Raw genomic sequence first — 13,611 nt, 5'->3', positions numbered from 1 at the left:
TTTCCTCTAATAGGATTTGTCAACGTGTTCCTGTAGGTACTGATTTAATTCAATTTAATACACATTTATTGAACACCTGCTATATGAATGGCCCTGGGTTTAGCATTGGGTAGTGGATATAAAAGCTGAGGAAGGGGTGCCAGGGTGGCTCAGTCGGCTAAGCGTCTGACTTGATTTCGGCTCAGGTCATGATCTCAGGGTGTGAGACTGAGCCTCACATCAGGCTCTGCGCTGGGCATGGAGCCTGCTTAAGAGTCTCTCATTCTCTCTCTCCCTCTCCCTCTGCTCCTCCTTGCTATGCATTCTCTTTGTCTTTAAAAAAAAAAAAAAGCTGAGGAAGTCATGGCTCCTGAAACTAAAGAGGTTAGCATCCGGAAGACCATACAAACATGACATGAATACTCAAATACAAGGCTGGATGTAAGTGGGAATGCAAAACAGAGGGAGAGGTCATTGCAAGAAAAGGCACAACACTGGACAAGTACAAGGCATCTATTTGCAAGAACTGATAGGTCAGTTTGGCTGGAGCATATGTTGAGGCAATCATGAGCCCCAGGGATGAAGAGGGTCATAGGACACTAGGATACAGCATGACCAGAGCCACGACTCTACAACATTAGTAAAACCAGACTGGGAAAAATGGCCAGGAGGGCAGAGAGGACCACAGGCAAGGGAGGGGAGCACTACAACAGCCTGGGAGGGCAACGGGGTCAGAACCATGGCTTTCCAGGGATGACAGCATTTTATAAGATTGTACGCAACTCAATGGCTATGCTAGCAGGAGATGGTCCTAATGGTTAAGACTGGGCCTCACACGTCTTGTTCTGAAGCAGGCACAGACACTTGAGGGAAGGTGCTGATACAAGAGGATGCTTCTTCAGCTTGCTTGATCTGATGCAAATCAACTTAGGCACTTTTCCTTCCCTTCCTCCTGTTCTAGAAAGCTTTTGTTTTTTTTCCTGATTATAAAAATAGTAAATGCTCATCATGAAATTGGGGATCTACATAAAATAAAAACCACTCATAGTTGTATAATCCAGAGGTAATCACTTTTATAATTTTAGTCTATTTCCCGCCACCAATTATTTTTCTATGCGTGAGGCATTGGAAAGAGTGCAGTTGGTTAGGGAAATAATCTTAGTTATGCACACTCTTATAGGTTCTACCTTATACTATAAATATGAAACCAGCACTGTCCATAAAAAAAGTTGTTGTTTTGAGCCTTAGTATCTACAGCTGTTTGTCTGAATGGCTGGTCTCCATTTCTGAGAAGCTCTTTTTGTATACATTTCATGGCAGTGAACTGTGTTGATATATATGTAGCACAGAATGTAAAGGGTTACACTTGTATCGTGCCTTGTCTCTGAGTAGATCTCCTATATCATTAAATATTTTAAATGTTCTTTAGTGGATGATCGTTTTAACCTGCCTAAAATTTACCAATTCTTCAAGAGCCATGTCAACTTTTGCCTCCATTATATGCATTCAATGATAGCCCATTCATTATTTCTGGATGGTAGTAATAGATCCTCTGAATTGCTTTACCAGTGTCGAGTCTGTTCTTTTTACAGATCGTCTTGCCAAAATAATTTCTCTCAAACATAGCACTGATCATGTCACTTCCCAGCTCGGGGGGCCTTCCATGGTTCCCAACGGCCACCTGATAAAGCGCACACTTCTTAATCTGGTTTCTCTGGTCCAGACCACCCCCCTCCCTGCCCCCATACACCCGACATTCCTATCAAAGTCAACTTTCTGTGCCTTTACTTCAATTTCCCCTTGCCTGAGATTCTAATATTGCCCCACGTTCCCTCTATCTTGGTGACAGTTATTTGTGAATGTGTCTTTCTTCTGGTTTGGGCTATAAACTCTAGGAAGCCAGGACTTGCAATTTCAGTTCAGTGCAATTAAATATAAATCAAAGTCCCTGAAGACCAACTCTATTCCAGACACCATGCAAGGTGTTAAGAGTACAGAGATGAATGAGACACAACCCTCACCCTCAGGGATCTCAGAGCCCAGAGAGGGAAACAACATGTAATAAATATCCTGATTCGAGCACTACATGAAGCTGCAAGAATACGCTCAAGATCCAGGGGCCACACAGCGGAAGGTACAGGCTCTCTCTGTGCAGAGGCTGGGCGGTAAGCAGGTGATTTCTAAAGGGACAGGAGAGTGCCCGACAGCAGAGAGGAAGTGCAGCATGGCCTATTCCAGCAAATTTTGGAAAGGTGGGTATTTCTGTAGTGAGGGAAGAAATGGATGTGCCCTTGGTGGCAGCAGCAGGGTCAACACTGTCAACAGCCTTGCAAAATATGACAGCGCTTCAAAACCAAATGTGATTGAACATCTCTTCCAAGGCTGTCTTTGGTCACTCTTCCAAATATTTCTATTAGTCTGAAGTTTCTGCATATAATCTTGTTTCTCTCCAACTAGAATATACACTTTTAGAAGGCAGAATGCTTGTGTGTGCCCTTGCTGATTGTCTCAAAGCCCTCGGTATGGTGTGGAGCACAGAGTGGAGGTTTTAGCAATATTTTAAATTCACCCCTCATCCTGGTAGTTGTAGGCTCAGTGCTTAAAGGGAACTTGAAACATCTGTTAGAAAAATTAACCAAAGCTGAGTCAAGATAAAAACTGAAAGGACCAGCATATTTTGCAGAAATGTTTTGGATTAGTGATTTTGCCTCTAGAACAATTTTATTTGCTGTTAAAAAAGCAATTTAATGCAATTTGTTTCAAATGTCATATTTTAGCATATTTATGGTTGTCAATAACTGTGTAATCAACAGCAGAACAACAAGTATAAATTTTCAGCTATGATAATTGGATTTGCCTCTCAGAATTGCTTGTATATAATGACTGTTAATCAATGGAGTACATTCTCTGCAGACTGGTCAGCCCTCTCTCTCCAATCTCTGCTGGACAGGACAGTAATCTATGACCCTAAATGGCATCTTCTCTATAGGGAGTAAGTGTAGTGTGATGACCAATATTAGTGGCTGAGCCAAAGAAACGGAGGTGAACGAAGAGCAAAGTTGGAATCATCAGTGTCCCACTCTGTCAAATTTATAGCAAACCAGAGCAACAGCATCTTGTGTTTATTTGGGGGAGGAAGCAAGAAATGGATGTGAGTGTGATTGTCCAGATCTGTTTTTTTAAACTGGAGAAGCAGTAGGGCAGGGGAATTCTGTCATAGGACCCTGTCCAATGGGAAAAAGAAAAAGTGAGCCTCCCCCTCACAAAACAAAGAAAAGAGAAGAAGTAAAGGCTATAATACAAGTAAATAATAAGGGAAGTGTAGGTAGGCATAAATACAGGTATAAATAGCCAAAAGGAGACTGCAAAAAAATGGACAGAACGTAGGGGGGTGTGGGGGGGGGCAAGTCACAGGCCACAGAGAAAAGGATCACATAAGACAGACAGTGAAGAAGAAGAAAATGATAACAGGGTTATATTTAAGTCAAACACTCAGAAGTTCTCCACAGGATGATTTGACTCCAGAATCTTTCACTGGGATGCTAACCCACACTGTCATGTGCATTCCTCCTTATGTATGGTGGTGGGGGGGGGAGGGGGGGATGATGGAATATGTTTCCTGTTGTTAATTTTAACTCCTAAATGTCATTGTCCATAATTCCACTCTTGCAGTTCTAGGGGGACAGGCAAGTGCCAACGGTCTGGTTGTCAATATCATTTTCCCTGGGGATGACAAGAACCACGAAAGTGTCACCAAAGGGGGAGTCAGTCCCACAAGAGTACCTGGATAAAGCCTAGGCAGTAGGAACACTGCTATGTATTCCAAGTGACGGTGTCTGTGGAGAGAGCTAACTATAGGACTATGCTCTAATAAAAAACTCAAATCCCCAAAGCCAGTTGATCCTGCCAGAGACCCATAAATGATCCTCTATTTAATTCACATTTCTTGACCTTTCACTTTGGAGACCTCGCCCGCCCCAGCCGACATGTGAAAAGCAGCCCTCTTACATGAGTCTGGGTATGTCGCTGACGGCCACCGTCCCGTCGTGGGTCTCGCTCTCTCCATCTTCCTCCTCTTCATCACTACTTTCCGACTCCTCACTGGAGGAGGAGTAATCAGTCACCTTCTTCAGCGGGCGGTTTGTTTCTTCGATCCGGAGTTCTCGTAATTCTTTGGCTAATGCCGTCAGGTCCTACAAAAGAAGAGTTCGTTTGGTATGTATGAGTTGTAGAGACGACCAAAGTCACATCTCTCAGCAAGTCAGTGTTGCAGCTTAAGCAACAAGAAAAGAAGCTCTAGATAGAACTGTTACAAACATAGTGGCGGTATGGGGCGAAGAAAACGATGTTTGTAGCACAGAGAAACTAGGAAAGAAAGATGGAATAAATTTAAACTTTGTTCAAAACCAATGGCTAGACTGAGACGGTTCAGTTCTGAATACATGTGTATATATGTGTATGTGCGTTGTGTGTCTACACATATATACAAACGTTGGGTTCTCATTTTATTTTGGGAAGGTGAAGTGGGTCACCCTCAGAGTGAAGAAGAAAACACATGGGCTGAGCAATTGTTCCCCAGGATTCTGGGACTCCTGCCCAAGCCACCGTCATGGCCCTTCCCCTCTTTGATTGCTACTGTACCAAAATCTAGCATCAGTCACAGAACAGAGCAATTCTCACGGTTCCAGCTACTACAATGACTCATCTGATGTGTCATCATTCCCTGGAGAGCAGAGGCACCGCATCAAATAATGGCCCACCCCAAAGCCCAGTGCCGCTGAAACTTATAGCCCCAGAGCTGAGTTAATCAAGACGAACGACAACCAAAAAAAAAAAAAATTTTCTTCCAGAACGATAGGTGTTTCATTTTCCTTTGTTTAAAACTACAGTCACCTGGCAGAAACCCTCGTGAGGAATACTGAAATGAATGCACAGACACCACAAAGGAAGAGATCATTTTTCAGGTTTCCATGAGTATGATGCAGTCTTCAGCCTTATGGATGTGATGATGTGGTATCTAATCACGAGGCACATTGCAGGCAGTGTGCTGGATCTCTGACTACCTTTGACTTCACATGCTTTCCGAGCAATGCAGAGGGCAGCAGTCCTGCAAAAGCATGGTCGCTCTAATTTGCATGGGTTACACTGCCCATGGCGCATGGCATGCAATGAGGAAAAAGCAATTGGACATCAGTCTTACCATTTCTCCCTATATTAGTGACCCATGTGGGAATCAGAGCATTCAGTGAGAGACAGGGCATTAGGGAGAAAGAAACTCATTGAAAGATACTAAATCCCACAGTTTTCTTATGGCCATATTCTCTCTTTATTTCAATTCAGAAATGTATTTATTTGTCCAATTTGCCTGAGGTCAGATTAGAGCATGTAGGTGATCTAAATGGCATCTCCTAATCTAGCCTACTTGGCTAGAAGAAACACCGTGAGGAGTGGGTATAGTTAAATTATAAATGTAATTTTGTTTGGGGGAGATCACAAATCATCATATTTCTTTACCGTCCCCTCTATGTCAGGCATTATTATGTTGGTTAAGAGTAGAAGAGGAAACATTTTAGGTGTTTCATTTGGTCTAGAAATTTAGGAAGTTCAAGGTGGTAAGTGAAGGAGTCATTTCTTCTAATTTCATAATAAAATCAAAGGAAAGCAATCAAGGCTTTTAAATTTGTTCTGAAGTCACTTGAATTGAAGCACCTGAAAAGGGAAGCTTTTGAAAATTCAAGTTGTGCATTTTCTACCCAAACATGCTTGCTGGGCTTTTGACACACATGCACACACGTGTGGCCTCAATCTCAGTGGATATATTAACCCCATCTGTGAAAATGAAAATAGAATTGTATTAAAAAGACTCAGAGGTGTTTAAATATAATGTATACTGTTAAAGAAGAAAATTACCACATAGATAGAATTTTATGCAGATTTATTTCTTGTTTCTTTGGCAATAGGCCAAAACAGGAAGAGGCAATACTCAGATTTCAGCTTTATACTCCTTATTTCCTCTGGACATTGCCAATATTTATCTTTATCAAATTGAGAAGATAGTGAAGGGTATGCAATACTTGAGCACAGTGGGAAATATAGTTTAGATATTTGTTAAAGCTATGAATAGAAAAGGATATTATAATCATCCAAACCAGTAAAATAATAACAGATAAATTTATTTTGTATTTTGTCTTCTATATGTTAGGAGCATGTTAAGTCTCACCAAAGAATGTAAAGCAATTAAAATGTTACTTATCATTAAAAAACGCATTTATTATAATTTAAAGAGAGAATATGGTTTAAAATAATTTATTTTTAATGTCAATAATCCTGAGTAAAATATAATAATATTAGCTGTGATTTATTTAAATTTATAATACATTTTCCTTATGGGTTCATTCTCCTTATCTCTGACATTTCAAAACAAGACAAACAAGATTTGAAAAAAATCAAAACTCTTTAGCAATATTTAGCCAGTTCAAAGCCCATTGATTTCAAGAAACTCTCATTCGTGAAAATGACCTATTTTTTTCTAAACACTGTATCTAGGAAAAGTTTAAAGTTCTGACCTGTTTTATAATTTCATTTTTAATTAGAATATTTTTTTTTGTTTCTACATTATTAAAAAGCTATCTTTCTTGAAACACTGAAAGTAATTGCAAATTCCTTTTAAGTTTACTTGCTAACAGCTTGATGAGACATATACGAGACTCCCAAGGTAACAATAATGAGTAACTCAAAGGTAATACCCCAGTCAAAGAAAATTAATCTCCCATCGCCAATGGTCTACATGCTTAGCTGCGGTTTTGTTCCTTATGCATCCACTCTGGAAGAATTTACAATAGCAAAGTTATAGAAAATAGACACGATCTAAAACTGACACCACTGGGTTCAGATCCACTTTCATACATTTTATTTTCTGACAATACCAATTTTCTCTATATAATGAGTTTTTGTGGTAATTTATTGCTTGGCTGTCTCAAGCCTGGAGCTAAAACGTATTAAAAAAGAAAAAAAAGTGCTATTTAGCATGAAAATATTTGAGAAATGTATAGTATAACTGAAAAAGAAATACAGCAAAATGGTAAGATTTTTTGACAATAGAGTAAATGAGAAGATAGGAAGCTCTTACCCAGAAGCTTCTTTGCTATAACACTTTTTAGAATTAATTTGATATTTTGTTTCATTAAAAAAAAACTCTTATTTAATTTGACAATTATGTATACTTTACCTAAAAAGGTGCTCTTTTAGGTCTCTTTTTAGAACAACGTAGTTTATGTAGATTTTAGTTCAATTTTTTGAACTATTAAGGTAATAGTTAAAAATCTTTAAGCTGGTCTTTTCTTTATGTATGAGAAGAATTTACTTCCTTTTTAGGAAATCTTAAGAAATGACATTGGGGAAGTTACTTAACTTCAGTATCCTCACCTGAGAAAGAAAGGTTTTAGACTACTAGCTATTGTTCAAGTTCTGTCCAATCTGTGGGCGTGCTCTGGAAATTTTCAGATTCTTACATAGTACAAACAAACAGTGCTACAGCCAGTGTTTGCTTATGTATCTAATATTCATGTCATATGTTTAATTGTGCTAAAGTAAAGAGGATATTTATTTTCAACGATTATGTTAATCACAGACTATATTGCACAATCTTATATTCTATTAGAAAGGACTGCCAAATTAATGGACACTCCCTCAGATCGATGTTCATGAAAAATCAAACCATTAGATTAACAATAACAAGCAACACTTTTTTTTCAGAGTTTTAAGGCTTTTCATTTCAATCCTGGGTTATCTAAATGGCCAGTCCCTATAGAAGGAAGCCATATCAAAACCTAGGAATGAAGATGGGAGAGAGGTTTATTTAATTCAAGGTTTCTCAACTGTGGCACTACTGACATTTGGGGCTAGATCATTCTCTACTATGGGTTGCTCTCCTGTGCTTGGGAGGATGTTTGGCAGAATCTCTCTGCTTTACCCACAAGACACCAGTAGGCACTGCCTCCCAACTCCAAGTTGTGACAATCAAAACTGCCCCCAGACTTTGCCAAATAACTCCTAAGAGGGGTGGGGAGAGGAGGGAAAAGGAGAAGAGGAATTGTCCCTGCTTGAGAACTACTGAGTTAGGTAGAACCAAGTAATCCTGTATTTTTAGTGGTTTAGATCAGTGACATTCAAGGGTAGGTAGGGTTATCAGAATCACCTGGGGGGGCTTTTTCCAACCACACATGGTTCCAGAGATTTCAGTGTATAGCTAATATCCCCTCAATTACTTATACTTCTGTTGCCCCCTGTCATCTCTGTCCAGTGTATGAGAGTAAAGCAAAATAAATAAAGCAATTTTTTAAAGCCTAAAATATCCTGGGTTAACCAGATGACATCCATTTCCCTCATGACTGCCACCTTCAAGCTAATTTCTGTGCTTATGAGATTTCCCTTGAGTTGCACACACACACAACGATTTTATTGGCAGCCATGGCACCAGAATATCGTTCTTTTTCTTCAACGATTTGGGAGAAAATTGATACAATTTGTGATAGTTGCTGTCCTTGTGATTATTATGAGGGGAAGGGCCAGGCTTTGGCACAGAGCAATGAAGAACGCCCTCCATTTCCTTTCTATAAATGCCGTCCACACACTGTCGACATGTAGAATCACATTTTTTTAATAAGCAGCAACCCTTTACCTAAGAAATAACGTTCTAAATCACTGTGAATGGTAAGGTGTCCTAATTCTGAAAAACTGAGGCTCTTTGGTAAAGATCAGATGCATAGAAACCTGCTTCTTCTACCTGCCAAAATGGCTCCATGTCTCAGGCCCAAAGCTTAGCATGAGGACAACCTCTTGGCTTTACACTTCATAAAATGCTCTCGCACACATGATCTTGAGTGATCCTAATCAAGCTTGTGATCGAGGCAGAGCAGGTGTCTTTATCCCCATTGCACACATGAAGAAACTGGCCCAGAGAGGTTATGAGACTGGTCCTGGCCAGTTGCTTATTGTGGGGGGGGGGGCGGCTAGAATTTGAATTTGTTGACTCCAAAGCCAGTGCTTTTTCCATATCATTTCACAAAAATGGTGCTCAGCAGAGCTATAGCCATAAAGCCTTCAGATTCCATGCAGTTAGGACTCTTGGCAAGGCCTGTCTCTTAAAAACAACAACAACAACAACAACAACAACAACACAGATCTACTATGCTGTGTTCATGCAGGTCTGACAAACAACAGAAGGCAGTCATCCTTCTTAGCAAGCTACCTAAGATTGACAAAGCCATATATTTTTCTAATGGAAAAATGTCTCCACAGATAAGGAAATAAAGTCACTTAACTCGTCAGGATACATTAACTAAAGTTGATGTTGCTGCTGATGCTGTAGTTAATGTTCCACAAAATTAATCTAACCCAGTAACTCCTTGTTCACAAATCACACATATAAATTTGGAGTGCTTTAGAATGATGTCTCTCTTCTTTGTTAGTAAAACTACCATCCCCTTTGCAAAGCTGGTGAGTACAGGTTAAGAGCTAGGCTTTGCTCTTGGAAGATGTTGGGATGAAAAACTTCCCAATAATAAAGCACTAATGCTTATCTTTAGCCAGACTGGAACACTGGAAAAGTGACATTTTTTTTTTGGCTTAAAAGGAAGGTCTCCGGAGCTTCCCACGAGTGTCTGAGGGCCTCAAGCTGGCTGTGGTTGAAGGGGCTTGCCTTGCAGCAGACCCTTCCAGAGCACTGAACTTTAAATCTGTCATCCAACAGGCCACCTCTCTGAATGTCAACATCAGGAAATCAGCTTTATATTGACATCTTGTGACAGCATGACCAAGAAAAGGTGATACTAACCTCATCTATCGCTTTCTTATAGCTCTGAGATAGGAGGAACCCAATCCAGAAGAATCCATAGGAGGGGGAAAAGCCAGAAGAAAGGCAGCAGGTTAGACACAAAATGGGAATTGTTAGTACACAACTGATAAATGCAAAAGAGCAGAGAGAACCTCAGTCCTGAATGGGGCGAATCCCCTTCAAGATTGCTCTCACTCTGCTTCCTAACTTTAATACGTACGAACCAGAGTAAACCAACAAGTCCTCACATTCGTTTCATAGAAAAGGTTCTCCGCAATTTTAAAGAAAGTAAGTGGATATTCACTCATCCCAAATTAATTTCCAACTTTCAAATGTCAGCTTCTACGCTCTTCTTTCTTTCGCTAAAGCTATTTGGGGTCTGTCATGTCTCAGCAAGGAAGCTAGATTTCAAGTTGTCAGGCCCCTTGTCAAACCATGCTTATCACATTTTGGTCCAGAAAAATATAGTCCTGAAGGCATGAAGAACAGCAAAAATTACATTAATTCATACGGCAAATGATCTGGGGAGAGGGCGGAGCAGACAACAGAAACCCACAGAAAGCGCCCACATCTCCTTAACTGCAGCTCCACATCTTTTTGCCAAAGCTGCTGAGTAGAAATTACGTAATGATAGGAGTTATTTCTCCCCCTTTTTTATTCTCTAAAGTAGCGTAATGCAAAATGCCTAGAGGCAGATAAGCAATCCAAGATCTGTACAGTTCTTTCCTAATCAGGTATGACTTTCCTTCTGGATGCTTCTAGCATCCATTCTTCTTCTTAATCTCAGCAAGTTCTGTTTCATAGTCATGAGTGTATCCCCAACTACCTGATCCTGTGGCTTCTCTGGTAACTTAAGAGAGTTCAAAAGCACTCACAGCTGGTCGACTAGGTCGGGTAATGTCCCTGGATTCTTCTGGCTTCACTTTGGAAGGCTCGTGGGGGAGCACAGGCGATCCTTCCGACTTACTGTTGGCTAGATAGAAAAACAGGGGCCAAGAAAAATAATGACCATCACGAAGTGTTGACTCAAGTTTTGCAGTTCAGTGGTGAGTCATCCTTCAGGATTACTCAGGGGATACGTCATTCACTTAGGCAAATCTCAAACACATCTGTGAAAAAACTGTTCATGTTCAGGCAAACGCATTTAGGCTTGTGACCTGGAAGTCACTATTAATCATAAGAAAAACTAGCAAGCACCACTACCACCACCATTTACTGAGTGCTCAATGTGCATCACATGTAATGCTAAATGCCTTCTACATCAACGGTCTCATCGGATTCTTGCTCCAACCCAATGTGTGGCACTCTTTTCCCATTTTACAGTTCAATATAGACTTTGAGAGATGGCACACTAACCTAAGGTCATGCAGAAATTATGGGCAGAGCAGGGATTCTGTCTGGCTTATCCAAGTCCTATTCTCAGCTATTACACTAAACCAGCTTCCGTGTTAACATTCTATGTTTGGTTTTTTCTTTTACCACTTATCCATCAGAATAGTTTATTTTGATGCCATAGAAACCCATTTTATTGATGGAATGGTTTTTAAATGGGAGGCGGGGGTTGTCGGGGTCTCTTAAGGAAAAAAGAATGAAGTGGGGACAGGAAGGAGAGTGTTGGTGACAAAGGGGAAGAGCCCCAGGACAGAGGTACAGAGCAAGGATGGGGGAGGGCTCCCCAACAGCTCCAGAGTGAAGAGCATCTCTCCGATTTAATTATAGGTAGAGAAAATCAATCTGGCATAGGAGAGATTCTTTTGTTTTAAAGTGGTTTTCCTGGGCAGAAACAGTCCAGGGATACAGCGGTGTTCTTAACCCAGAGGACCTAGGGGCCAAAGGAAAGAAGATAAGAATTAAACCCAAACCAGATCAGAGAATTAAAACGGTATGTGTAACTTTAGTTTTCTTTAGTTTGTTATAAGGATATTAAGTTGCTTATGAATAGAAAAAAGATAAGCCAATGGCAGTTTTCTAAATTAAGTAAATTTATATTTGGATTAAAGCAACAAAAGGACACATGACTATGGGCTGGGCCACCGACGTCTGAAGAACGCATATGGGAGCAGCCACATCCCAGTCCAGAGACATGAGCATCGCATGCCAGGTTTCAACCTTTTCAAAATGGACGTACAGTGATTTTACTTATTTAAAACCTTAAAAAGATACTAGATGGCCAACTCTGGTTGTGTCTAATGAAGAGGCTAAGCAAAAAATAAAGGACTGGTTGTTTTTTCTCAGGCAGAGTAAGTTGTTAATATTTGTCAAATTGCACTTAAAAACGTTCTGGTCTTTCTTACTTGGAAGCAAAATTATCTTCTGAAGGAGGTTGTTCAGAAAGAATCACTTTTGTAGCAAGAAATGTGTTGTCCTGTGTAATTAGCTGGACATGCTCTTGTTTTTCACAAGCTTCTTCATTAATGAGAACTGCACAGTGATGAAAGACTTGAATAAATGGTCAGAGAAGCTCATTTTTTATTCCTCTTGAAAAAGAGTCACATATACTTTTTAAGTCAAAGAGTTTACTTCTTCTCTAAAGTGCATATGTATTCTACATAAGTCTTTACCGAATTCCACTTTGAGAGATCCCTAGTATTATGGACTATATTCAGAATACCAAAAAGGGACGATTGGCGTAATGGGAAGAGGATACTTGGGGGTACTTGAAGCCCGAAACAGGCAACAAATGGAAATGGCAATTCAGGTGACTCTCAAGTGATTATCTTTTCAAATAAGACCAACGATCTAAGATCTTCCTGGAAAACAATGTCACCTGCAATGAGCAAAGATTTAGTGCAAACTCTGATGTCGCACATGAGCCTGGGGCTGGTGGTTCTCTCATCTGAGGAGGACCGAGACTAAGGGCGGTTAGAGGACTCTGCAGCATCACACGGTGGTGGCCACGCCAGGCACGGGGGTCACAGGAGCCGGGAAGCGCGATGAGCCCATGCCCACGGCTCTCTGGCCCAGGCGGTGCTGTCAGGGCGAGGCAGGGGGAGAGCTCACCTCGAACTCTGGTCCGTTCACTGGACCCCGCTTGCGAGCCAGGCTGAGAGCCTCCTTGGGAGCTGGGCTGGGAGCTCGGGGTGCTGGAGCTGGAGGAACTACCACTGCTGGTCCTCTGCAAGGGGCTCTCCAAGACGGGCTCAGTTCTCCGGAGGTCGGGGTTGCTGTACGGAAGGCAGAGCACGGTGACCACACGCTCCAGACCGCACCATTCATAGACACAAGCACAGTCCAGTCCCGCCCCGGGTACGAAGGAGCAACCAGAGCCCTTGCGTCACCCTGCACGGAAAGGGTCAACGGGAATGGACAGGCATGTTGTCCTCTGTGGAGCTCCCAGCCTGATACTGCTGATGGGATGGACTCTTGACCCAACTCCTGGGTCATCACGCTGAAGTATTAGCTCTGAAATGGTGCTCTTCAAAGGAGGCTTTCTCTTAAACCCTTATTCCCCTGTTCATTGTAAAAAAACAAAAAACAAAAACAAAAACAAAAAAACCTTGAAAAATAATAAAAGAAAAAAAAAAAGAAAGAAAGCAAAACATGCAATCTCTGACCCAAGAGAAATCCAACTATATTCTACTTTTTAGTATAGTATCTTCTAGGCTTTTTTCTTTTGTATGTATGGAAGCATGCTCTATGTTCAGTTTTGCAGCTTGCTTTTTCCCCTTAACATTGCATTGTGAGCAGCTTCTTATGCTTACAAAAACAACAGTGGCTGCTTAGGAGTCAGTCCATGGATGAATTAGTTTAACTGTTCCTCTACGGCTGGATATGAAGGTACTTCCGGTACACAACAG

General features: G+C 41.0%; 1 protein-coding gene across 1 annotated transcript in view; it reads right to left on the bottom strand.

Annotated features, from left to right (window-relative positions):
• Positions 1-13,611, bottom strand: part of TNIK (TRAF2 and NCK interacting kinase) — a 381,266-nt gene that overhangs the window by 29,923 nt on the left and 337,732 nt on the right. The window contains exons 19-22 of the mRNA XM_021702658.2: positions 12,815-12,978; positions 10,690-10,787; positions 9,815-9,838; positions 3,988-4,172 (exon numbers count right to left, since the gene is read on the bottom strand). Of these exons, the coding sequence (XP_021558333.1) occupies positions 3,988-4,172; positions 9,815-9,838; positions 10,690-10,787; positions 12,815-12,978 (471 nt within the window). The remainder of the gene's footprint in view (positions 1-3,987; positions 4,173-9,814; positions 9,839-10,689; positions 10,788-12,814; positions 12,979-13,611) is intronic.

Source organism: Neomonachus schauinslandi, chromosome 1 (assembly GCF_002201575.2).
Source record: "Neomonachus schauinslandi chromosome 1, ASM220157v2, whole genome shotgun sequence".
Classification (NCBI taxonomy): Eukaryota; Metazoa; Chordata; class Mammalia; order Carnivora; family Phocidae; genus Neomonachus; species Neomonachus schauinslandi.
The sequence above is the reverse complement of the archived record's forward strand: the minus strand, read 5'-3'. Positions and strand labels throughout refer to the sequence as shown.